At 50.5% G+C, this 26,281-nt stretch overlaps 1 protein-coding gene across 2 annotated transcripts in view; it reads left to right on the forward strand.

Moving 5' to 3' along the window:
• VPS50 (VPS50 subunit of EARP/GARPII complex) overlaps positions 1-26,281 on the forward strand; it is a 330,838-nt gene that overhangs the window by 96,164 nt on the left and 208,393 nt on the right. The window contains exons 6-8 of one of the 2 annotated variants that reach the window (XM_068238471.1): positions 11,406-11,476; positions 15,127-15,244; positions 15,323-15,358. The exons of the other annotated variant lie outside the window; for it this stretch is intronic. Of the exons in view, the coding sequence (XP_068094572.1) occupies positions 11,406-11,476; positions 15,127-15,244; positions 15,323-15,358 (225 nt within the window). The remainder of the gene's footprint in view (positions 1-11,405; positions 11,477-15,126; positions 15,245-15,322; positions 15,359-26,281) is intronic. 2 annotated transcript variants of the gene reach the window in all.

Genomic DNA, 26,281 nt, shown 5'->3' on the forward strand with positions numbered 1-26,281 from the left:
CTCACACATCACCCCAGTACTGCAATGCCCCCCGCAGCTCACACATCACCCCAGTGCTGCAATGCCCCCCGCAGCTCACACATCACCCCAGTACTGCAATGCCCCCCGCAGCTCACACATCATCCCAGTACTGCAATGCCCCCCGCAGCTCACACATCACCCCAGTACTGCAATGCCCCCCGCAGCTCACACATCACCCCAGTGCTGCAATGCCCCCCCGCAGCTCACACATCACCCCAGTACTGCAATGCCCCCCGTAGCTCACATCTCCCCAGTACTGCAATGCCCCCCGCAGCTCACACATCACCCCAGTACTGCAATGCCCCCCGCAGCTCACACATCACCCCAGTACTGCAATGCCCACCGCAGCTCACACATCACCCCAGTACTGCAATGCCCACCGCAGCTCACACATCCCCCAATACTGCAATGCCCCCCGCAGCTCACACATCACCCCAGTGCTGCAATGCCCCCCGCAGCTCACACATCACCCCAGTACTGCAATGCCCCCCGCAGCTCACACATCACCCCAGTGCTGCAATGCCCCCCGCAGCTCACACATCACCCCAGTACTGCAATGCCCCCCGCAGCTCACACATCATCCCAGTACTGCAATGCCCCCCGCAGCTCACACATCACCCCAGTACTGCAATGCCCCCCGCAGCTCACACATCATCCCAGTACTGCAATGCCCCCCCGCAGCTCACACATCACCCCAGTACTGCAATGCCCCCCGTAGCTCACATCTCCCCAGTACTGCAATGCCCCCCGCAGCTCACACATCACCCCAGTACTGCAATGCCCCCCGCAGCTCACACATCACCCCAGTACTGCAATGCCCACCGCAGCTCACACATCACCCCAGTACTGCAATACCCCCCGCAGCTCACACATCCCCCAATACTGCAATGCCCACCGCCGCTCACACATCCCCCAATACTGCAATGCCCACCGCAGCTCACACATCACCCCAGTACTGCAATGCCCCCCGCAGCTCACACATCACCCCAGTACTGCAATGCCCACCGCAGCTCACACATCCCCCAATACTGCAATGCCCACCGCCGCTCACACATCCCCCAATACTGCAATGCCCACCGCAGCTCACACATCACCCCAGTACTGCAATGCCCCCCGCAGCTCACACATCACCCCAGTACTGCAATGCCCCCCACAGCTCACACATCACCCCAGTACTGCAATACCCCCCGCAGCTCACACATCACCCCAGTACTGCAATACCCCCCGTAGCTCACACATCACCCCAGTACTGCAATGCCCCCCGCAGCTCACACATCTCCCCAGTACTGCAATGCCCCACGCAGCTCACACATCACCCCAGTACTGCAATGCCCCCTGCAGCTCACACATCCCCCAATACTGCAATGCCCACCGCAGCTCACACATCACCCCAGTACTGCAACGCCCCCCGCAGCTCACACATCACCCCAGTACTGCAACGCCCCCCGCAGCTCACACATCACCCCAGTACTGCAACGCCCCCCGCAGCTCACACATCACCCCAGTACTGCAACGCCCCCCGCAGCTCACACATCACCCCAGTACTGCAATGCCCCCCGCAGCTCACACATCACCCCAGTACTGCAATGCCCCCCGCAGCTCACACATCACCCGAGGACTGCTAATTCATTCTTCACTGGTTGCCAGTAAAATGGAGAATCAATTTTAAGATCTGCCTGCTGACATTCAAGGCTCTACACCACATGGGACCCAAATACATAGCAGATCTATTGGAACTTTATGCCCCTCCACGCACCCTCCGCTCTGCCAACAAGATGAAGCTGGTTATTCCCAGGATACACTTAACATTTGGTGCTCGGGCCTTTTCCTATGCAGCCCCTACTCTATGGAACTCACTTCCACAATAATAATAATAATAATAATAATCCGAACATTTGTATAGCGCTTTTCTCCTGTCGGACTCAAAGCGCTCAAGAGCTGCAGCCACTGGGACGCGCTCAAGAGGCCACCCTGCAGTGTTAGGGAGTCTTGCCTTGAACTCCTTACTGAATTTTGAGTACTTGACCTAGCCAGGATTCGAACCCTGGTCTCCCATGTCAAAGGCAGAGCCCTTAACCAGTACTCTATTCAGCCAGTACAATCAGTACGAGAGGCTCCCTCTCTGGACAGCTTTAAGAAAAGGCTAAAAACTCACCTCTTTTCCCGAGCCTTTGAGACTGCATAATGCAGGGTCACAGCGCTTTGAGTCCCCAGGGAGAAAAGCGCTATAAAAATATAAGTTATTGTTATAATTAATCTTTATCGCATAACTATAGAACTGTATTATGTAGGGGTGGGACGGCGAATCCACGAATCCCTCGAATATTGAGAAATATTCGAGATTCGTGGATTCGAATCCCGACGCCATTTCCCCCTTAACGAATCCGCCGAATACCGCTGCATCCCCGCGTGCAACTGCCGATCCCCCGCTCGTCCTCTTCCGAACCCCCCCGCGCCTCCTTCGCTCGCCCCATGCATAGATGTGAGCATCGGCTCACCTAAAACCTGTCCTGGATTCTCTACCTGCCACCAGCGCAGAGCCGCAGACCCGCAGACCTCTTGTTTCCTCCTCTGTTCCCTCTAGTAATCGCCGGCGCTTCAGTGATGACGCGTATGCAAATGCCGATCACTAGGGGGAACAGAGGAGGAAGCAAGAGGTCTGCGGCGCTGCGCTGGCGGCAGGTAGAGAATCCAGGACAGGTTTTAGGTGAGCCGATGCTCACATCTATGCAAGGGGCGAGTGGAGGAGGCGCGGGGGGGTCGGAAGAGGACGAGCGGGGGATCGGTGATTGCGCGGGGATGCAGTGGGATTCGGCGCTGGATCCCCTTGTTAGGTGAGCCGATGCTATTTTTTTCTATGTAGGGGGTAAGCAGAGGAGGCGCACAGAGGGAGGGGTACCCTGGCTAGCTATACTGAGGGTCCCTATACCTAACTAGCTATACTGAGGGTCCCTATACCTAACTAGCTATACTGAAGGCACCTATGCCTAGCTAGCTATACTGAAGGCACCTATACCTAGCTACCTATAGTGTGAGCACCTAGCCTGCCTACCTATACTGTGGGCAACTATTCCACGGATCGCAGGATTCGTTAGTTTCGGGATTCGAAAGGTTCGAGATATTCGAGAACCTTTTTAGATTCGGATTCGAAGAAATTGTGGATTCGTCCCTTCCCTAGTATTATGTGCTATGTTGACATCATTGAGCATTGTTGTTTAACATAAAACCCAATATAAACTATTGAAACTAAAGATATCAAAGGTTGGGGAGTGACACGTGTTATGGCAGAGGATTTCAGAGGAGGAGTGAGGCACGTGAGAAGTCTTGTAAGCGTGAATGTGAGGAGGTGATTCTAGAGGAGGACAACAGAAGCTCGTGTGCATATCTGAGATTGCGGTTGGGTTGGTATCTGGAGACTAGTGAGGAGATGTACAGGGGAGAGAGATTGTGGAGAGCTTTGTAGGTTAGGGGTAAGAGTTTGAACTGAATCCTCTCATTAATTGGTAGCCAGTGAAGAGCTTGGCAGAGAGGAGCAGCAGAGGAAGATGAATAAGACAAGCAGCTGAGTTCAGTACAGATTGGAGCGGGGCTAGTCTGTTAGCTGGTAGAGAGGAGCAGCAGAGGAGGAGCGAGAGGAGCAGCTGAGATCAGTACAGATTGGAGCGGGGCTAGTCTGTTAGCTGGTAGAGAGGAGCAGCAGAGGAAGAGCGGGAAGAGAGATGAATGAGAGGAGCATCTGAGATCAGTACAGATTGGAGCGGGGCTAGTCTGTTAGCTGGTAGAGAGGAGCAGCAGAGGAAGAGCGGGAGGAGAGATGAATGACAGGAGCAGCTGAGGTCAGTACAGATTGGAGCGGGGCCAGTCTGTTAGCTGGGAGAGAGGAGCAGCAGAGGAGGAGCAGGAAGAGAGATGAATGAGAGGAGCAGCTGAGGTCAGTACAGATTGGATGCGGGGCCAGTCTGTTAGCTGGTAGAGAGGAGGAGCAGAGGAGGAGCGAGAGGAGAGATGAATGAGAGGAGCAGCTGAGGTCAGTACAGATTGGAGCGGGGCCAGTCTGTTAGCTGGCAGAGAGGAGCAGCAGAGGAGGAGCGAGAAGAGAGATGAATGAGACGAGCAGCTGAGGTCAGTACAGATTGGAGCGGGGCCAGTCTGTTAGCTGGCAGAGAGGAGCAGCAGAGGAGGAGCAGGAAGAGAGATGAATGAGAGGAGCAGCTGAGGTCAGTACAGATTGGAGCGGGGCCAGTCTGTTAGCTGGCAGAGAGGAGCAGCAGAGGAGGAGCGAGAGGAGAGATGAATGAGACGAGCAGCTGAGTTCAGTACCGACTGGAGCGGGGCCAGTGAAGAGCTTGGCAGAGAGGAGCAGCAGAGGAGGAGCGAGAGGAGAGATGAATGAGAGGAGCAGCTGAGATCAGTACACATTGGAGCGGGGCCAGTCTGTTAGCTGGCAGAGAGGAGCAGCAGAGGAGGAGCGAGAGGAGAGATGAATGAGAGGAGCAGCTGAGATCAATACTGACTGGAGCTGGGCCAGTCTGTTAGAAGGTAGTCCACAAAGTAGCATGTTACAATTGTCCAGATGAGATATTATAAGATGATGTATTAGCATTTGAGTTGTGCTTTGAGTGAGGAAAGGTTAGATAGGAGATCTGGTTTTGAGTTGGAGATGACAGGAGCTGGTTAGGTAGCGAATGTGAGGAATAAAGGAGAAAGAGGAGTGAAATATGACCTCTAAGCACCGTGCTTTGGGAGCTGAAGTTATAGGGGTGTTATTAAAGCGGATCCGAGATGAAAAACTAACTATAACAAGTAACTTGTCTATATATCTTATCTAAAGTTTAGATGGTTTACACAGCAAATCTCGCTGCAAACAGCTTCAACAGTTTATTTATTCCAGTGATACGATGAGGGCAGCCATGTTCTGTTTGTCACATTGTCACAGGCTGAGGGCTGGAGATGCTATCAGCTTGCCTGTGTGTACATTCACCCCCCTCTCCTCCTCCCCTCTGCCTCTGAAATCTCTGGCTAGTAACCTCCTCCTCCTCCTGCCCAGACTGAGCTCCCATAAGCCCTTGCTACAGTGCCAAGGCACTGGAAAAGTTGTGGGCGAGGCTTGTTTAGTTTATAGGGAATTAGAGTATTAAAACAAAACAAGTATTAGGTGTGAGGAATGCCTTATAAACTATATGAAAGGAACACAATTATGCAATGAGTAAAAGTTTATCTCGGATTCACTTTAACATGTATTGTTCTATCAGGCAGAGTGGTGGACAGAGATAGTGGAAAAATGAAAAAAAAAAAGTTCTGTTTTACTTATATTAGATTTTAGGAAGCGAGAGGACATGGAGGATATAGCAGACAAGCAGTCAGGACCCCGTGTGAGGAGGGAGTTAGGGTCTGGGGCAGAGAGGTACAGTTGTGTATCATCCGCATATAAGTGGTATTGAAACCCAAATAAGTTAAGTTGCAAAGATTGTGCATGCAGTAGTGCAGACGGGACATAACCTGGATATTGGTCTATGTGGGGTGGGGGTGTGGCTGGCATTGCAGTAGTGCAGACGAGACATAACCTGAGTCTTGGTCTATGTGGGGTGGGGGTGTGGCTGGTATTGCAGTAGTGCAGGCGGGACATAACCTGGGTCTTGGTCTATGTGGGGGGCGGGGTGGGGGTGTGGCTGGCATTGCAGTAGTGCAGACGGGACATAACCTGGGTCTTGGTCTATGAGGGGGGTGGGGTGGGGGTGTGGCTGGCATTGCAGTAGTGCAGACGAGACATAACCTGGGTCTTGGTCTATGTGGGGGGTGGGGTGGGGATGTGGCTGGCATTGTAGTAGTGCAGACGGGACATAACCTGGGTCTTGGTCTATGAGGGGGGTGGGGTGGGGGTGTGGCTGGCATTGCAGTAGTGCAGACGGGATATAACCTGGGTCTTGGTCTATGAGGGGGGTGGGGTGGGGATGTGGCTGGCATTGTAGTAGTGCAGATGGGACATAACCTGGATCTTGGTCTATGTGGGGTGGGGGTGTGGCTGGCATTGCAGTAGTGCAGACGGGACATAACCTGGGTCAGGCCTGTCTGGTCATTGTCTATAGGTCAGACTGTATGCCCATATGACTGACCTCTAGCCCAGTCCGTAACACCTGCGCAAACTCCTACCTAACTTAATACTATACACCCTGCAGGTAGATGTAGCATACAGACTGACAGGTAGCAATCCACCAAACCGTACCTATAAACTCTAGTAATGCAATTGGCACACTTTTTTCAGGAATATATGTATAATAGTTACCTGAGGCGTTCAGGATGAGGCACTCCAGACGAATGAACCAGATGACTGCAGAAGCAGGTATTCCAGAGTAGCAAGACAGTCCAGGACACTTCCAGACATAGCGTAATCTTTAGACAAGCTGATGTCAGTCCAGGCAGCGTTCATGCAAGTTCCGTGTCCAAGCAGAGGCCAATCCAGACAGCTAGTAGGCGTAGTCACTGTACAATAGCAGAGTCGGCGACAGGTATCCAGTAGAGAAAGCGTAGTCAAGGTACAAGGCAGTAGTCGGCAACAGGGATCACTCAGAGGCTAAACGTGGTCAGGATGCAAGGCAGAGTTGGCAACAGGAATCAATAGTTTTGTGAGCGCATATCCAGCAACAAGCCAAAGCTAAATGCTATCACGGGCGATGACTGGGGGCGCTCACCATGTGGCCGCCGAAGGGAAGACGATCGGCCCTCCCGGGGGGGGGGGGGGGGGGGGAAGAGGGACACGATGGACACGATGGACACGAGCATACTATACACTATACTGACTGGGGCAACTATTCTAGCTATACTGGGGAAACTATGCAAGCTATGCTGACTAGGGAAACCATACTGGGGCCAGCTATACTATCTATACTGGGGGGCAACTATACTCGCTATACTGAATGGGGCTAGTGATGTCAGAAGCAAGGGGGTGGAGTGGGGAGTGGAGCTCACGGGCTGAGGGGCGGAGCTACAGAGCAGCTTTGCCTGTGTGTGTAATGTGACAGACAGAACATGGCTGCACTCATTGAATCACAGGAAGAAATAATAATTTACTGTTGAAGCTGTTTGCAGCTGTATTTACTGTGAAAACCATCTAAACTTTAGATAAGATATATATAGACAAGTTTCTTGCTTCTTTAGTTATTTTTTTCATCTCGGACCTGCTTTAAATACAAGAACTAACCAATCAGAAACAAACAGAATCGAAAACATCCAATAGAAGTCCGGCATGTCAGCTCATCATCTGACACGCAACACACACACGTGCGTAGTGTTTACATCGGCGGAGCACATACTGAGACCGCGTCCTCCGCCTATCCAATGGGAGCTGAGCGCCGTGCTGCGCTCCAGTGACGTCAGTGGCTCGCCGGGACCCGGAAAGCTGAGCTGCAGCCTGGGTCTCTGCGTTCTGCCGCAAAGGTATTACAACCTGGTGTGATGAATGAGATGATTAGCGATTCTGTATCGTTCAGGCACAGCAGAACAGAATGACATTTTTGGTTTTTCCTTTTAAACAAATGTCTTCCTTTCGCTCTGTGCTGAAGGGATGCAAACCCCTCACCCAGAGAGGAATGTCACACGTGGCTGACCCTCCTGCTGAGACCTTTTGGCACAGCATTCCCAAAGAAACTAGGTCCAACCAGTAGAGATAAGAGCTTCCCTCCAAAACCTCAAACAAAGAGAAGTTTAAAGAGAATCTGTATTGTTAAAATCGCACAAAAGTAAACATACCAGTGCGTTAGGGGACATCTCCTATTACCCTCTGTCACAATTTCGCCGCTCCTCGCCGCATTAAAAGTGGTTAAAAACAGTTTTTAAAAGTTTGTTTATAAACAAACAAAATGGCCACCAAAACAGGAAGTAGGTTGATGTACAGCATGTCCACACATAGAAAATACATCCATACACAAGCAGGCTGTATACAGCCTTCCTTTTGAATCTCAAGAGATCATTTGTGTGTTTCTTTCTCCCTGCAGTGCTCATGCACTGAAGTTTCAGGCTGCTCTTTTTTCTCCTGCAAACAGCTTTGCCCTTGTCTGTAATTCCTCACTATGTGAAAGCCCAGCCAGCTCAGAGGACGATTTATCCAGCTTGTAAAAGATAAGAGAGAAGAGAGAAGCTGCCCTAATCTAAATAATACACAGGCAGTGTGCAGAGAGGGGCCTGGAGGGGGGAGATGCATCACAGAACCACAACACTGAAGAACTTGGCAGCCTTCCAGACACAGGCTGACAAGTCTGACAAGAGAGAGATAAGTTGATTTATTACAGAGACTGTGATAGTAAAACGTGCTGCAGTAAGCCAGAACACATTAGAATAGCTTTTGGAACTTGTAGGATGATAAAAAACAGGATGCAATTTTTGTTACGGAGTCTCTTTAATGTATTTGTAATTCAACATAGGCTTGTCACAGAAAGACAAACAATACATTTTCTGATACCCATAAACCAGTTCTGTCATCCACCCGAATTACTATGTTCCAACTGTCAGGGGTCAGTCGGGAAACTGCTTTGCGCAGACAGAACGCGATAGACTAGGCATGTGTAGCCTCATTGATACAGGGTCGCAGGCCGCTTATGAATATAGTCTCAGATTTGCGATACGCCAATTTGGGGCGGAGTCACACAGATGATTAATAAATGTTACATTTTCTGCTCTAAGAGTTCTGGGGGCGGCAACCTTGCTGACCAGGAGATAACCCCGCCTTCACCCCACCAAGTTTGGAGGTAATCCAGCCCCAATTCTAAGATTGTATAAATCTGGGCCCAGCAGAGCCCGCCTTGTCCTTCATCATTTCATCTGCTAAAGAAGAGCTTGGAGCATGCGTTCCACAGAAGGACCGAACGCATGCATTGTTCCAAGGACTCTTAATGCTCATTTAAACTGGACTCTTTTTCTTCATTCTCCAAATGGACTGCTCAGTCGTAACTAAAGTAAGAACTTTCTGATTTTATCCCTTTTATTTTTAGCTATGTGTCTATGTGTGAATCTGTATAACTGTATGTAATGCATTTTTGTTATTAAACGTTTAAAAATCGTTGAGCGGTTATGACCTGTTGCTGAACATACACAATCGTACCTATTCTCCTGAAACCGCTACCCTGTGTTTAATAGAAGTATAATGCTAATTACGACAGAAAAAGAACATGTGTGCATCAACCAAGTGAACCTGACAAATCTGGCTTTGCTAATTTGGCCTAATGGCTAATCACGAGACATTGCTCATGCAAATATGCATTTGCTTTCGCATGCCTAAATATGCAGGGTCAAAAACCAAAAACCGCAAAACAATCGCCCTGCGGGAATTAGTTCATGCTGTATAGCACTATCCAGGGCCGTCACGAGGAGGCTTCCCATTGCCCCCTTCGCGGTATTGGTTTTTGACCCTGCAAAGTTTGGCATGCGAAAGCAGATGCATTTCTGCGTGAGCATGTCTCATGGTAAGCCATTTTAGCCAGATTTGCACAGCTAGACTTGAAAGGGTTAAGCTTGGTGTAGAGCACGCATACATTTTCTTGTGATTGAGTTAATAGAAGTATACACTTATAACCCGTATGCGTGAACCTGGCTCAGATATTCAGATCTGACCCAGGTTCCTGCATACTGCTAAGGGTTAATAGAGCGTTCTCGAAGTATTAGCATAATTACAGTAGCGGGCTGTGTAACCTGCTTGGTGGCAGATCTTTGAATTGTATGTGTGTGGTGAATCCTTCGGCGTCTGAACGCCTCTCCGCTAGTCAGGTCATCAACTTGCGAAGTCAGGTTACGCTTCGTGATGAGCAAAATGACAGTGGGAGAGGATTTCTGACTCTGATCGATTGACCTAGATTGCAGACCAGCCTTGTGGTCTGTGACACCTGGGTCTTCTATGTAGGGGGCGGGGTGGGGATGTGGCTGGCATTGCAGTAGTGCAGGTGGGGCATAACCTGGGTCTTCTATGTGGGGGTGTGGCTGGCATTGCAGTAGTGCAGGTGGGACATAACCTGGGTCTTCTATGTGGGGGCGGGGTGGGGGTGTGGCTGGCATTGCAGTAGTGCAGGTGGGACATAACCTGGGTCTTCTATGTGGGGGCGGGGTGGGGGTGTGGCTGGCATTGCAGTAGTGCAGGTGGGACATAACCTGTGTCTTCTATGTGAGGGGCGGGGTGGGGGTGTGGCTGGCATTGCAGTAGTGCAGGTGGGACATAACCTGGGTCTTGGTCTATGTGGGGGGCGGGGTGGGGGTGTGGCTGGTATTGCAGTAGTGCAGGTGGGACATAACCTGGGTCTTCTATGTAGGGGGCGGGGTGGGGGTGTGGCTGGCATTGCAGTAGTGCAGGTGGGACATAACCTGTGTCTTCTATGTGGGGGCGGGGTGGGGGTGGGGCTGGCATTACAGTAGTGCAGACGGGACATAACCTGGGTCTTCTATGTAGGGGGCGGGGTGGGGGTGTGGCTGGCATTGCAGTAGTGCAGGTGGGACATAACCTGTGTCTTCTATGTGAGCGGCAGGGTGGGGGTGTGGCTGGCATTGCAGTAGTGCAGGTGGGACATAACCTGTGTCTTCTATGTGGGGGTGGGGTGGGGGTGGGGCTGGCATTACAGTAGTGCAGACGGGACATAACCTGGGTCTTCTATGTAGGGGGCGGGGTGGGGGTGTGGCTGGCATTGCAGTAGTGCAGGTGGGACATAACCTGTGTCTTCTATGTGAGGGGCGGGGTGGGGGTGTGGCTGGCATTACAGTAGTGCAGGTGGGACATAACCTGTGTCTTCTATGTGAGGGGCGGGGTGGGGGTGTGGCTGGTATTGCAGTAGTGCAGGTGGGACATAACCTGAGTCTTCTATGTGGGGGCGGGGTGGGGGTGTGGCTGGCATTGTAGTAGTGCAGGTGGGACATAACCTGTGTCTTCTATGTGAGGGGCGGGGTGGGGGTGTGGCTGGCATTGCAGTAGTGCAGGTGGGACATAACCTGGGTCTTCTATGTGAGGGGCGGGGTGGGGGTGTGGCTGGCATTGCAGTAGTGCAGGTGGGACATAACCTGAGTCTTCTATGTGGGGGCGGGGTGGGGGTGTGGCTGGCATTGTAGTAGTGCAGGTGGGACATAACCTGTGTCTTCTATGTGAGGGGCGGGGTGGGGGTGTGGCTGGCATTGCAGTAGTGCAGGTGGGACATAACCTGGGTCTTCTATGTGAGGGGCGGGGTGGGGGTGTTGCTGGCATTGCAGTAGTGCAGGTGGGACATAACCTGTGTCTTCTATGTGAGGGGCGGGGTGGGGGTGTGGCTGGCATTGTAGTAGTGCAGGTGGGACATAACCTGGGTCTTCTATGTGAGGGGTGGGGTGGGGGTGTGGCTGGCATTGCAGACAGTGAAATAATCGTTTTGTATTTTCAGGAGCTGGAGAGAGTGACATCATTACAGACAAGCCTTCAGCTGGCCGCTGTCATCTGTGCTAATGGGAGAAGGTAAGGAGCATACCTATTGTTATACAGCTGCCGGGGCACAGGGTAAAGCAGATATATGGCTCGCCCTGCTCCTGCACAAGTCCCGGCGGTGATAATTACTATTCCCCCTCCAGGCCACAGTGGATGGTGGAGAATAATGTAATTCGGCTTTCAGCTATTGCTGATGGCCGAATTAGTGTTTTTTTTTGTAGTAATTAGTTCTCCATTTTTTGACAGCGCCTAAATTACTCACTGAGCAATACCCGTAATTCCTAATACAGCCTATAGCAGCACTGGCTGCGCCCAAATTCCCTGTGTAATAGCAGTGTGTGTCAGTAGTGATTGGGGGGGACTGTAGTGTGCTGTGTAATAGCAGTGCGTGTCAGTAGTGATTGGGGGGGACTGTAGTGTGCTGTGTAATAGCAGTGCGTGTCAGTAGTGATTGGGGGGAACTGTAGTGTGCTGTGTAATAGCACTGTGTGTCAGTAGTGATTGGGAGGGGGACTGTAGTGTGCTGTGTAATAGCAGTGTGTGTCAGTAGTGATTGGGGGGGACTGTAGTGTGCTGTGTAATAGCAGTGCGTGTCAGTAGTGATTGGGGGGGACTGTAGTGTGCTGTGTAATAGCAGTGTGTGTCAGTAGTGATTGGGGGGGACTGTAGTGTGCTGTGTAATAGCAGTGTGTGTCAGTAGTGATTGGGGGGGACTGTAGTGTGCTGTGTAATAGCAGTGTGTGTCAGTAGTGATGGGGGGGGGGGACTGCAGTGTGCTGTGTAATAGCAGTGTGTGTCAGTAGTGATTGGGGGGGGACTGTAGTGTGCTGTGTAATAGCAGTGTGTGTGTCAGGTGAGTGTTAGTAGTCAGTAGTGATGGGGAGGGGGAACTGTAGTGTGCTGTGTAATAGCAGTGTGTGTCGGTAGTGATTGGGAGGGGGACTGTAGTGTGCTTTGTAATAGTAGTGTGTGTCAGTAGTGATTGGGGGGGACTGTAGTGTGCTGTGTAATAGCAGTGTGTGTGTCAGGTGAGTGTTAGTAGTCAGTAGTGATGGGGAGGGGGAACTGTAGTGTGCTGTGTAATAGCACTGTGTGTCAGTAGTGATTGGGAGGGGGACTGTAGTGTGCTGTGTAATAGCAGTGTGTGTGTCAGGTGAGTGTTGGTAGTCAGTAGTGATGGGGAGGGGGACTGTAGTGTGCTGTGTAATAGCAGTGTGTGTGAGGTGAGTTTTAGTAGTCAGTAGTGATTGGGAGGGGGACTGTAGTGTGCTGTGTAATAGCCGTGTGTGTCAGGTGAGTGTTAGTAGTCAGTAGTGATGGGGAGGAGGACTGTAGTGTGCTGTGTAATAGCAGTGTGTGTCAGTAGTGATTGGGGGGGACTGTAGTGTGCTGTGTAATAGCAGTGTGTGTGAGGTGAGTGTTAGTAGTCAGTAGTGATTGGGAGGGGGACTGTAGTGTGCTGTGTAATAGCCGTGTGTGTCAGGTGAGTGTTAGTAGTCAGTAGTGGTGGGGAGGAGGACAGTAGTGTGCTGTGTAATAGCAGTGTGTGTCAGGTGAGTGTTAGTAGTCAGTAGTGATGGGGGGGACTGTAGTGTGCTATGTAATAGCAATGTGTGTCAGGTGAGTGTTAGTAGTCAGCAGTGATGGGGAGGGGGAACTGTAGTGTGCTGTGTAATAGCAGTGTGTGTCGGTAGTGATTGGGAGGGGGACTGTAGTGTGCTTTGTAATAGTAGTGTGTGTCAGTAGTGATTGGGAGGGGGACTGTAGTGTGCTGTGTAATAGCAGTGTGTGTGTCAGGTGAGTGTTAGTAGTCAGTAGTGATGGGGAGGGGGACTGTAGTGTGCTGTGTAATAGCAATGTGTGTCAGGTTAGTGTTAGTAGTCAGTAGTGATGGGGAGGGTGACTGTAGTGTGCTGTGTGTAATAGCAGTGTGTGTCAGTAGTGATTGGGAGGGGGACTGTAGTGTGCTGTGTAATAGCAATGTGTGTCAGGTGAGTGTTAGTAGTCAGCAGTGATGGGGAGGGGGGACTGTAGTGTGCTGTGTAATAGCAGTGTGTGTCAGGTGAGTGTTAGTAGTCAGTAGTGATGGAGAGGGGGACTGTAGTGTGCTGTGTAATAGCAGTGTGTGTCAGTAGTGATGGGGAGGGGGACTGTAGTGTGCTGTGTAATAGCAGTGTGTGTCAGTAGTGATTGGGAGGGGGACTGTAGTGTGCTGTGTAATAGCAGTGTGTGTCAGGTGAGTGTTAGTAGTCGGTAGTGATGGGGATGGGAAGGACTGTAGTGTGCTGTGTAATAGCAGTGTGTGTCAGGCGAGTGTTAGCAGTCAGTAGTGATGGAGGAGGGGCTGTAGTGTGCTGTGTAATTGCAGTGTGTGTCAGGTGAGTGTTAGCAGTCAGTAGTGATGGGGGGGGGGACTGTATTGTGCTGTGTAATAGCAGTGTGTGTCCGGTGAGTGTTAGTAGTCAGTAGTGATGGAGGGACTATATTGTGCTGTGTAATAGCAGTGTCTGTCAGGTGAGTGTTAGTAGTCAGTAGTGATGGAGGGACTGTAGCATGCTGTGTAATAGCAGTGTGTGTCCGGTGAGTGTTGTTAGTCAGTAGTGATGGGGAGGAGGACTGTATTGTGCTGTGTAATAGCAGTGTCTGTCAGGTGAGTGTTAGTAGACAGTAGTGATGGAGGGACTGTAGTGTGCTGTGTAATAGCAGTGTGTGTCCGGTGAGTGTTAGTAGTCAGTAGTGATGGAGGGACTATATTGTGCTGTGTAATAGCAGTGTGTGTCAGGTGAGTGTTAGTAGTCAGTAGTGATGGAGAGGCTGTAGCATGCTGTGTGATAGCAGTGTGTGTCAGGTGAGTGTTAGTAATCAGTAGTGATGGGGAGGGGGACTGTAGTGTGCTGTGTAATAGCAGTGTGTGTCAGGTGAGTGTTAGTAGTCAGTAGTGATGGGGAGGAGGACTGTATTGTGCTGTGTAATAGCAGTGTCTGTCAGGTGAGTGTTAGTAGACAGTAGTGATGGAGGGACTGTAGTGTGCTGTGTAATAGCAGTGTGTGTCAGGTGAGTGTTAGTAGTCAGTAGTGATGGAGGGACTGTAGCATGCTGTGTAATAGCAGTGTGTGTCAGGTGAGTGTTAGTAGTCAGTAGTGATGGAGAGGCTGTAGCATGCTGTGTGATAGCAGTGTGTGTCCAGTGAGTGTTAGTAGTCAGTAGTGATGGGGGTGGGAAGGACTGTAGTGTGCTGTGTAATAGCAGTGTGTGTCAGGTGAGTGTTAGTAATCAGTAGTGATGGGGGTGGGAAGGACTGTAGTGTGCTGTGTAATAGCAGTGTGTGTCAGGTGAGTGTTAGTAATCAGTAGTGATGGGGAGGAGGACTGTATTGTGCTGTGTAATAGCAGTGTGTGTCCGGTGAGTGTTAATAGTCTTTATACCCTCTTCAAGGGTCTGTTATAATGGGGGAAGTGTTCATATTTTAGCAGTGATTGTAAGACGATGAAAAGCCCACCAGAGAATAAAATAACACAAATCACTTGTGTGTGTGTATATAACGGGTTTTTATAATATACGGTTTATTTAGTGGCAGCACAGAAGGTGTCGCCATGTAAAGCAATGTTTGTATTGATATTTGTGTCGCCGCCTGTTCATTGGCATTCTCATAATTCAGATTTATTGTCCGATTATTGCAGACACTTAAACACCGCGAAGGAAGGATTTACGGAGGCCAGTCTGGGCGTTCTGGCCAATCAGAGGAAGCGTCAGTTATTGATCGGTCTCCTGAAGTCTCTGCGGACAATAAAGACTCTGGTGAGGGCGATGTCTGCGCGGTGACGCTTGTGTGTCGTACGCTGATCAGCATCTCATGTCTCTCTCTCTGTCTTGCAGCAACGGACGGACGTGCGTCTCAGCGAGATGCTGGAGGTAATCAGGCTGAATTTACGGCAGAATACTGAGCGGTGAGGTCTTTCATCTGTATAAAGGGAATCAGAGATTACACATCGCTATATACGATATAAGCATGACTCCACTCAGACTAAACACTGCTACACACATCCAATATTAGTCAGCCAACACCTGGGCAATTTTACCAACTTCATGTACAACGAAGGACAACAGATTCTGAATACTATGAGCAGATTCACGAAGGCAAGTTTTTTTGTAAGGAGAGGGGCGTGACCTGACAAGGAGTGGTGCCGATTGTTGCAAGGAGAGGGGCGTGACCTGCCAAGGAGTGGTGCCGATTATTACAAGGAGAGGGGCGTGACCTGACAAGGAGTGGTGCCGATTGTAAGGAGAGGGGCGTGACCTGACAAGGAGTGGTGCCGATTGTTGCAAGGAGAGGGGCGTGACCTGCCAAGGAGTGGTGCCGATTATTACAAGGAGAGGGGCGTGACCTGACAAGGAGTGGTGCCGATTGTAAGGAGAGGGGCGTGACCTGACAAGGAGTGGTGCCGATTGTAAGGAGAGGGGCGTGACCTGACAAGGAGTGGTGCCGATTGTTGCAAGGAGAGGGGCGTGACCTGACAAGGAGTGGTGCCGATTGTTGCAAGGAGAGGGGCGTGACCTGCCAAGGAGTGGTGCCGATTGTTACAAGGAGAGGGGCGTGACCTGACAAGGAGTGGTGCCGATTGTTGTAAGGAGAGGGGCGTGACCTGACCATGGAGTGGTGCGATTGTTGTAAGGAGAGGGGCGTGACCTGACAAGGAGTGGTGCCGATTGTTGTAAGGAGAGGGGCGTGACCTGACAAGGAGTGGTGCCGATTGTTACAAGGAGAGGGGCGTGACCTGACAAGGAGTGGTGCCGATTGTTGTAAGGAGAGGGGCATGACCTGACCATGGAGTGGTGCGATTGTTGTAAGGAGAGGGGCATGACCTGACAAGGAGTGGTGCTGATTGTTGTAAGGAGAGGGGCGTGACCTGACAAGGAGTGGTGCTGATTGTTGTAAGGAGAGGGGCGTGACCTGACAAGGAGTGGAGCGTGACCTGACAAGGAATGGTGCCGATTGATGTAAGGAGAGGGGCGTGACCTGACAAGGAGTGGTGCCGATTGATGTAAGGAGAGGGGCGTGACCTGACAAGGAGTGGTGCCGATTGTTGTAAGGAGAGGGGCGTGGCTTGTCAAGGAATGGTGCAGATTGTTGTAAGGAGAGGGGCGTGACCTGACAAGGAGTGGTGCCGATTGTTGTAAGGAGAGGGGCGTGGCTTGTCAAGAAATGGTGCCGATTGTTGTAAGGAGAGGGGCATGACCTGACCAAGGAGTGGTGCCGATTGTTGTAATGAGAGGGGCGTGACTTGACCAAGGAGTTTTGCCGATTGTTGTAAGGAGAGGGGCGTGACTTGACCAAGGAGTGGTGCCGATTTTTGTAAGGATAGGGGCATGACCTGACAAGGAGTGGTGCCGATTGTTGTAAGGAGTGGAGCGTGACCTGACAAGGAATGGTGCCGATTGTTGTAAGGAGAGGGGCGTGACCTGACAAGGAGTGGTGCCGATTGTTGTAATGAGAGGGGCGTGACTTGACCAAGGAGTTTTGCCGATTGTTGTAAGGAGAGGGGCGTGACTTGACCAAGGAGTGGTGCCGATTTTTGTAAGGATAGGGGCATGACCTGACAAGGAGTGGTGCGATTGTTGTAAGGAGAGGGGTGTGATGATATGTAACATAGGACACTGGCAAAGGCTAATATGGAAAGGATTCAGGTGTTTTATTATTCCACCAAAACGACTTGGATTTCTGCAACCTCGACATTCCAGCAAAACAGAACTGAAAAAACAGCAGTATAAGCAGAACTACAGGCATATGTAGTGTCCACAGATAACTCCATACATTACAAGTAGTCCAAGGAGAAAGTCCAGGCAATTAGTCCAGTAATCCATATGCAGGCAATGCAATGCTACAGGAAGCTTCTTCAATCCCATAACTACTGGTTCCAAGGGTTTAGAGAACTAGTGCCACAGCTTGCTGTTTCCATCACTGACTCACTCCAACAGCCCCAAGTACCTGACCTTATATCACAGAACGAGGATCATGTCTACCTGTGTACACCTTGCTCTCAGACTATTCAGTAGATACAGATAATCCCATCCTCCATGAGCTGTGTGGTCCAGCAGAAAGGAGTCAGACCATTGTCTATTGGTAAACATGAGCAGATAAGGACAAGTCTGCTAGCAGACAGTAGAACAATAGACACTCCACCTCACCCCAGCAAGCTAAAATCAACACAAGACAACATGCAGATCACAGCAAGCACTCTATGCAGGAAAAAATACATTTTGCAAGAATAAAAAGCATACATCACATTCCTCCCCCCATACCTACATGTACCCCCAGGTGAACCCTTAATTGGGTGAAGCTGGGGTACAGGTACATGTTAAATGTGCATCATTACTCCTTAGTCTAGGTGGGAGTTCATAGTTCACTTTTCTGGCCTTTGTTCGTGCCAGTTTAACTTTTACACGACGTCCGCACAAGATCTGTCCATTCAGCCCAGCTACGGTCCTTTCTGCATCTGCTGGACTCTCAAAGTCTACAAAACCAAATCCGGGTGGACTTCTTGCAACCCAAACATGATGTATAGGTCCATAGCGGCCAAACGTCTGTCCCAACTCCCACTCGTTGCCCCAGTTTCCCAAGTTTCCAACATAGACCTTGGATCCTGCCCTGTGAACTTTATCAGACCTTTCCATTCCAGACATGGCACCAGTCAATACACCACTTGACAAACTAATGCAATGAATCCCCAAGGCATCCTCTCTCTCCACGGTGGTACTGAAGTTTGGGGAAATATCTGAGGAAACGACCATGACATTTCTCCCACTAGCATGCTGAGCATATTTGGCAGCTTTCTTGTCTGTGGTAGTTTGAGGACATGCTGCCACAAGGTGAGCATGCGATCCACAGCCAAAACACAACTTTTGACTGGGAGAATTTGAGGTGAAGACAGGATGATTTTGACCTCCACTTACCGCAGTTCTTGAGGGTTTGGCAGGTCTCGCTCTGGGGCAGGATGGAACGACTATCGGAATCTGTGCTTGAATCTCTACAAACTGGTCAGCCCAATGTGTAGCCTCCTTTATAGACTTAGGATTCCGATCCAGAACCCAACGTTTTACGTCGGGGGCACAGGTATTCAGAAATTGCTCCTTAAGAAACAGTTCCTTCAAGTTCTCCATAGATTGTACCCCACTACCCTGAATCCATTGATTAAAAACATGGACTAATTTCATCCCAAACTCTGTGTGGGAATCCTGTGATAATTTAGTTAAACTCCGGAAGGACTGCCGATAAATCTCTGGTGTCTTAGTATAACGAGCTAGAAGGACTCGTTTCACCTCAGGATAATTAATTCTCTCAGAAAGAGGCAGTGACCTAAATGTTTCACTGGCCCGGCCAGTAAGTTTTCCCAAAAGGATGCGATGCCATTCAAGGACTGGCACATCGTGGGTTTCACATAACAGTTCAAATGTTTGTAGATATGCATCGATCTCCTCCTTACCTTCATCGAACATGGGAAACAATGTATACAGCTTAATAATATCCAAATGCTGTTCCGATGTTTGGCTCTGAGCTGATGCTCCTTGTTGACGAATTGTCAAGTCACTGACTAGTCGCAAAAGGTTTTCATACATATCAGAAGTGGCAGGGCCTCTTGGCTGTTCCTCCTGCAGGAGTTCTGAATTATTCTGTGTTAAACATTCAGCTCCATCAACTGTCTCTGCCAAAAAACTCACAATATCCTGGTTCTCATTGAGGTTCTGAGCTGAACCTAGTAACAGCTCAACCATTGCTGCTTTCTTCAGTCCTTCAGGGTTCAGGCCACGATTCCTGCATAGTTTACGAAGTGTTCCCAAGCGTAGTTCAAGTAGTGTATCCTCCATCTTCTAGCAGTACCAGCGTCCTGGTTCCCACCGCTTGCCACCAGATGTGATGATATGTAACATAGGACACTGGCAAAGGCTAATATGGAAAGGATTCAGGTGTTTTATTATTCCACCAAAACGACTCGGATTTCTGCAACCTCGACATTCCAGCAAAACAGAACTGAAAAAACAGCAGTATAAGCAGAACTACAGGCATATGTAGTGTCCACAGATAACTCCATACATTACAAGTAGTCCAAGGAGAAAGTCCAGGCAATTAGTCCAGTAATCCATATGCAGGCAATGCAATGCTTCAGGAAGCTTCTTCAATCCCATAACTACTGGTTCCAAGGGTTTAGAGAACTAGTGCCACAGCTTGCTGTTTCCATCACTGACTCACTCCAACAGCCCCAAGTACCTGACCTTATATCACAGAACGAGGATCATGTATACCTGTGTACACCTTGCTCCCAGACTATTCAGTAGATACAGATAATCCCCTCCTCCAGGAGCTGTGTGGTCCAGCAGAAAGGAGCCAGACCATTGTCTATTGGTAAACATGAGCAGATAAGGACAAGTCTGCTAGCAGACAGTAGAACAATAGACACTCCACCTCACCCCAGCAAGCTAAAATCAACACAAGACAACATGCAGATCACAGCAAGCACTCTATGCAGGAAAAAATACATTTTGCAAGAATAAAAAGCATACATCACAAGGGGCATGACCTGACAAGGAGTGGTGCCGATTGTTGTAAGGAGAGGGGCGTGACCTGACAAGGAGTGGTGCCGATTGTTGTAAGGAGAGGGGCGTGGCTTGTCAAGGAATGGTGCCGATTGTTTTAAGGAGAGGGCGTGACCTGACAAGGAGTGGTGCCGATTGTTGTAAGGTGAGGGGCGTGACCTGACAAGGAGTGGTGCCGATTGTTGTAAGGAGAGGGGTGTGGCTTTCAAGGAATGGTGCCGATTGTTGTAAGGAGAGGGGCGTGACCTGACAAGGAGTGGTGCCGATTGTTGTAAGCAGAGGGGCGTGACCTGACAAGGAGTGGTGCCGATTGTTGTAAGCAGAGGGGCGTGACCTGACAAGGAGTGGTGCCGATTGTTGTAAGGAGAGGGGCGTGACTTGACCAAGGAGTGGTGCCGATCGTTGTAAGGAGAAGGGCGTGGCTTGTCAAGGAATGGTGCCGATTGTAGTAAGGAGAGGGGCGTGACCTGACAAGGAGTGGTGCCGATTGTTGTAAGGAGAGGGGCGTGACCTGACAAGGAGTGGTGCCGATTGTTGTAAGGAGAGGGGCGTGACTTGACCAAGGAGTGGTGCCGATTGTTGTAAGGAGAGGGGCGTGGCTTGTCAAGGAGTGGTGCCGATTGTTGTAATGAGAGGGGCGTGACCTGACAAGGAGTGGTGCCGATTGTTGTAAGGAGAGGGGCGTGACCTGACAAGGAGTGGTGCTGATTGTTGTAAGGAGAGGGGCGTGACTTGACCAAGGAGTGGTGCCGATTGTTGTAATGAGAGGGGCATGACCTGACAAGGAGTAGTGCCGATTGTTGTAAGGAGAGGGGCGTGACCTGACAAGGAGTGGTGCCGATTGTTGTAAGGAGAGGGGCGTGACCTGACAAGGAGTGGTGCCGATTGTTGTAAGGAGAGGGGCGTGACCTGACAAGGAGTGGTGCTGATTGTTGTAAGGAGAGGGGCGTGACCTGACAAGGAGTGGTGCCGATTGTTGTAAGGAGAGGGGCGTGACCTGACAAGGAGTGGTGCCGATTGTTGTAAGGAGAGGGGCGTGACCTGACAAGGAGTGGTGCTGATTGTTGTAAGGAGAGGGGCGTGACCTGACAAGGAGTGGTGCCGATTGTTGTAAGGAGAGGGGCGTGACCTGACAAGGAGTGGTGCCGATTGTTGTAAGGAGAGGGGCGTGACCTGACAAGGAGTGGTGCCGATTGTTGTAAGGAGAGGGGCGTGACCTGACAAGGAGTGGTGCTGATTGTTGTAAGGAGAGGGGCGTGACCTGACAAGGAGTGGTGCCGATTGTTGTAAGGAGAGGGGCGTGAGCTGACAAGGAGTGGTGTTGATTGTTTCTGTATGAATGGATACCAGGCAGTAGTCGAGCTCTTTTTTATTATTGTATTTAAGAAATGGATCTGTCTTTGGTGTATATACACTGGCTATGGTATATAGATATATAGAACCTCACCGATGCAACATACAGCTATAACGACCATTTATATCTACTATACAATCTTTGATTACTACATTTACTGATGTGGGAAACGCAATGGAGACATCTCACTTTTTCTTCTGGAAAGACCTATAAAGGATGTGAGGGGTAGTTTGGTTGTGTCAACTTCGACGTCCAAGTCGGTATTAAATGGGTTTTTTGCAGGCATAAAATATGCGCTCCAAGTTGTGAGGCCTCTTTCCATAGGGCATATTTTTGGGGCGGTATTTAGTACTTTAACATTATATAATAAGTGTTTGAGTCATATAGAAAGTAACTTTCGTAAGAGGTTAGTTGTAGAGTATATGTTCTGAGATTAGCGATAAATTGGAGGGGATGAGTGAGGTGGGTCCATGCCAGTAACATCAAACATCCCAATAACAGGTAAATAGATGTCGTTTACTATATCAGAATTGGTCATGCATTGTAAATGTATACAGATGCATTTGCTGAGGACTGAGTTTACTATATCCAGAGGAGGTTTACTATACCAGAGTTTACTAGAACAAGATTCTACTGTATTGTTTTAATGAGGGATTTTTAGATCTGGATCTTGTACAGATTCTGGAACACCTCGTAGTTAGACATTACTGTTATGATCCTCTGGAAGGGTTCTTAGTTCGGGCATCGACCAGCTCGTTGCGTGCCTCTGTCATATCTGTTGTTCTCGTTTCTATGTGGGAGACTCTGTCTCCTAGTTCTGTTATAGATCTGCCAACACAGTTTGATATAGCTCCGAAGTGGACAGAGTCATGCGAAGATGCAAGCAGGTCTTTCAGAATTGCGGTAGGAAGTGGTTGGTCTGTTATTGCTTGGAGACGATTTGCTGTATCATCGTCACTATCAAGGGAGTCTTCACCTCTTTGTGTAATAGTTTCCTGAGCAGTCTTGGCGCGTGCCGGGCTCGGGGTAGAGGATGGCGGGGGGGGGCGAAGTTCACACTCTCTTTCTCTCTCTAGGCATCAAACGCTGATTCCGGTGATACATTTAATGATAACTGCACATGGTTTGTAGCAAGCTTTCCAGACGTTACGTTTCTTCTTCAGGCATTATACAGAACTGGATCAGAACAATACTGTATGGTTCTGATACTCTGATACACATCTGTATAATACCTGAAGAAGAAACATAACGTTTGGAAAGCTTGCAGTAACCCATGTACTTTATGGTTATGAGTGACTAGGGGTGTGGCACGGGCATGACTTAAAGGGGCCCATACACTGAGGCGATTAGCGGCCGATCGATCGCTAATTGATTGACCGATCAATTTGCAGCCGATTTCGATCAATTTCAATCGATCTGACATGCTGGAAAATCTAGGTAAAAAAAATGCCATCAGATCGATTTTCAATAGATTTCATACTGAAATGTATTTGAAATAGTAAAAAATGTTCTTAAACACATCAGATCAGAAATCTATCTGATGATCTATCTGCTGCTAATCTAACGAGTGTATGGCCACTCTAAGTGTCCCTTTTTCTTATCTCAAAAAGTTGGGAGGTATGATAAACAGGAGGGTAGTGCCTTAAAGGAGTCATCAGGGAAAAATAAATAAAAAATCAGCCTTACTCCCCTGAGGCTTTCTCCAGCCCCTTGCAGCCGACTGTCCCACCCTGACCGCACCACTATACGCCGACGTCCCGGGCTCCCCGCACGCTGTTCAGGCCAACCTCGAGATTGTCCTTACTGCGGCAGCGTGAATCGCCGCTGTCAATCATGGCCACGTGGTCCGCGGCGCACTGCGCAGGCGTAGAACTACTGAGGCTGCACAGTGCGCCACGGACCACGTGGCCATGATTGACAGAGACGCACCTTTAATATTAGAATCTTTTACACACTAGAAGAGAGGGGAGCAGTGATTTCTCATTTAGTGGGCAGCGGTCTGTATTTTGTGGTCTATGCAGCCTGTTTTTAATGGGTGTGAAGTGGCAGGGGATTGATCCATGCAGAGTTGTAGTGATTGCAGTCCATTTTGCAAGTTGCGGTCTAGTTGGTCTTGAAGCCTAGGCCTTGATTTTAGATTGTGGCAGGGGTCTGGCGTGGTAGTCTGGATGTTTATTGTGCTCTGTAAGCTGGTGGTGGTGCTGTGTGACTAAGGAGTACACCCTTAGGTCTGCGGAGGTTCTGCTGAGGTCTGTCCACCGGAGGTCTGGGGAGATTCTGCTAAGGTCTGTCCACCAGAGGTCTGGGGAGGTTCTGCTGGGTCTGTCCACCAGAGGTCTGGGGAGGTTCTGCTGGGTCTGTCCACCGGAGGTCTGGGGAGGTTCTGCTGGGTCTGTCCACCGGAGGTCTGGGGAGGTCCTGCTGGGTCTGTCCACCGGAGGTCAGGGGAGGTTCTGCTGAGGTCTGTCCACCGGAGGTCTGGGGAGGTTCTGCTGGGTCTGTCCACCGGAGGTCTGGGGAGGTTCTGCTGGGTCTGTCCACCGGAGGTCTGGGGAGGTTCTGCTGGGTCTGTCCACCGGAGGTCTGGGGAGGTTCTGCTAAGGTCTGTCCACCAGAGGTCTGGGGAGGTTCTGCTGAGTCTGTCCCCTGGAGGTCAGGGGAGGTTCTGCTGAGGTCTGTCCACCGGAGGTCTGGGGAGGTTCTGCTGGGTCTGTCCACCAGAGGTCTGGGGAGGTTCTGCTGGGTCTGTCCACCAGAGGTCTGGGGAGGTTCTGCTGGGTCTGTCCACCGGAGGTCTGGGGAAGTTCTGCTGAGGTCTGTCCACCGGAGGTCTGGGGAGGTTCTGCTGAGGTCTGTCCACCGGAGGTCTGGGGAGGTTCTGCTGAGGTCTGTCCACCGGAGGTCTGGGGAGGATCTGCTGAGGTCTGTCCACCGGAGGTTTGGGCAGGTTCTGCTGAGGTCTGTCCACCGGAGGTCTGGGGAGGTTCTGCTGAGGTCTGTCCACCGGAGGTTTGGGCAGGTTCTGCTGAGGTCTGTCCACCGGAGGTTTGGGCAGGTTCTGCTGAGGTCTGTCCACCGGAGGTCAGGGGAGGTTCTGCTGAGGTCTGTCCACCGGAGGTCAGGGGAGGTTCTGCTGAGGTCTGTCCACCGGAGGTGTGGGGAGGTTCTGCTGGGTCTGTCCACCAGAGGTCTGGGGAGGTTCTGCTGGGTCTGTCCACCAGAGGTCTGGGGAGGTTCTGCTGAGGTCTGTCCACCGGAGGTCTGGGGAGGTTCTGCTGAGGTCTGTCCACCGGAGGTTTGGGCAGGTTCTGCTGAGGTCTGTCCACCGGAGGTTTGGGCAGGTTCTGCTGAGGTCTGTCCACCGGAGGTTTGGGCAGGTTCTGCTGAGGTCTGTCCACCGGAGGTTTGGGCAGGTTCTGCTGAGGTCTGTCCACCGGAGGTCAGGGGAGGTTCTGCTGGGTCTGTCCACCAGAGGTCTGGGGAGGTTCTGCTGAGGTCTGTCCACCGGAGGTGTGGGGAGGTTCTGCTGGGTCTGTCCACCGGAGGTCTGGGGAGGTTCTGCTAAGGTCTGTCCACCGGAGGTCTGGGGAGGTTCTGCTGGGTCTGTCCACCGGAGGTCTGGGGAGGTTCTGCTGAGGTCTGTCCACCGGAGGTCAGGGGAGGTTCTGCTGGGTCTGTCCACCGGAGGTCAGGGGAGGTTCTGCTGAGGTCTGTCCACCGGAGGTCTGGGGAGGTTCTGCTGAGGTCTGTCCACCGGAGGTCAGGGGAGGTTCTGCTGAGGTCTGTCCACCGGAGGTCTGGGGAGGTTCTGCTGAGGTCTGCGCTGTGGGGGATGTCAGTTCTAGCTAAACTCGGAGGTTGTAAGGATGGAGAAGGTGTGTATGCTTCTTAAAGTGCACCTAAAATGAGACCGATATGGCAGATGCCATATTTATTTCTTGGTAAAGCGGACCTGAAGTTTGTGTGTGTCTTATCTCTATCTAATTCCACTTACCTGGGGCATCTGCCAGCCCCTGCAGCCATCCTGCACCCGCGCCGTCCTGGAATGATCCTCCAGTTCCCTGCCGCGGCTCACTTTTCTTTTTGCCAACTAAGAAGTCGACATCCACCGTGCGGCTCTGGACATGCGCGCTCACACGCGTTCCCGCTCCCGTCGCTCCAGTAGAGAAAATCTCTAGTGCATCTGTGCAGGAAGCTTCCAGCAATGGGAGGGTGAACGAGGACGCGAAGCCAGAGCCGCACAGGTGCAGTGGGTGGCAACCGGCGAAAGAGAAACAGAGACGTAGCCGGGGACAGGAGAATCGCGGCTACAAGGGGCTGGTAGAAGCCCCAGGTAAGGGGAATATATATATACACTAGCTGATTGCCCGGCGTTGCCCGGTTATGTATTTGGCTGGTGTTGGCTCCGCCCACTTTTCTAACCCTAACACACAATGACTCATTGACCTAGTTTGTGAGCTTTGCATTGTTTGGCATCAATAATTTGCATTGAAATGAAACAAATCTGATTAGCTGTGGCTCCACCCTCTTCTGATTTTGAACCCCAATCACCCAATGGCCAACTGTAGCAGGTTTTAAGCTTGTGTCCTTAACAGTGCAAGAATGGAAGCAATTGAATATTCCCCTTGAAAAGCAATAAATGAATTTGGATTGGCTTTTGTAGGCTCCACCCACTTTTATGAATATTAATCCCAGTCACCCAGTGAACAACTGTGCAAAGTGTGAGAACCCTGCCATTAACAGTGTAAGAATGGCTGCAGTTTACATTTTCCCAGTGAAATGTGTATTTGTCTCCGTCCACTGATGACCCAGCATTGCCCGGGTATGTATTTGGCTGGTGTTGGCTATGTCCACTTTTTGTAATAGTAACAGACAATTACTTATTTACTCAG

The sequence above is a fragment of the Hyperolius riggenbachi genome, chromosome 5 (genome assembly GCF_040937935.1).
Source record: "Hyperolius riggenbachi isolate aHypRig1 chromosome 5, aHypRig1.pri, whole genome shotgun sequence".
Taxonomy (NCBI): domain Eukaryota; kingdom Metazoa; phylum Chordata; class Amphibia; order Anura; family Hyperoliidae; genus Hyperolius; species Hyperolius riggenbachi.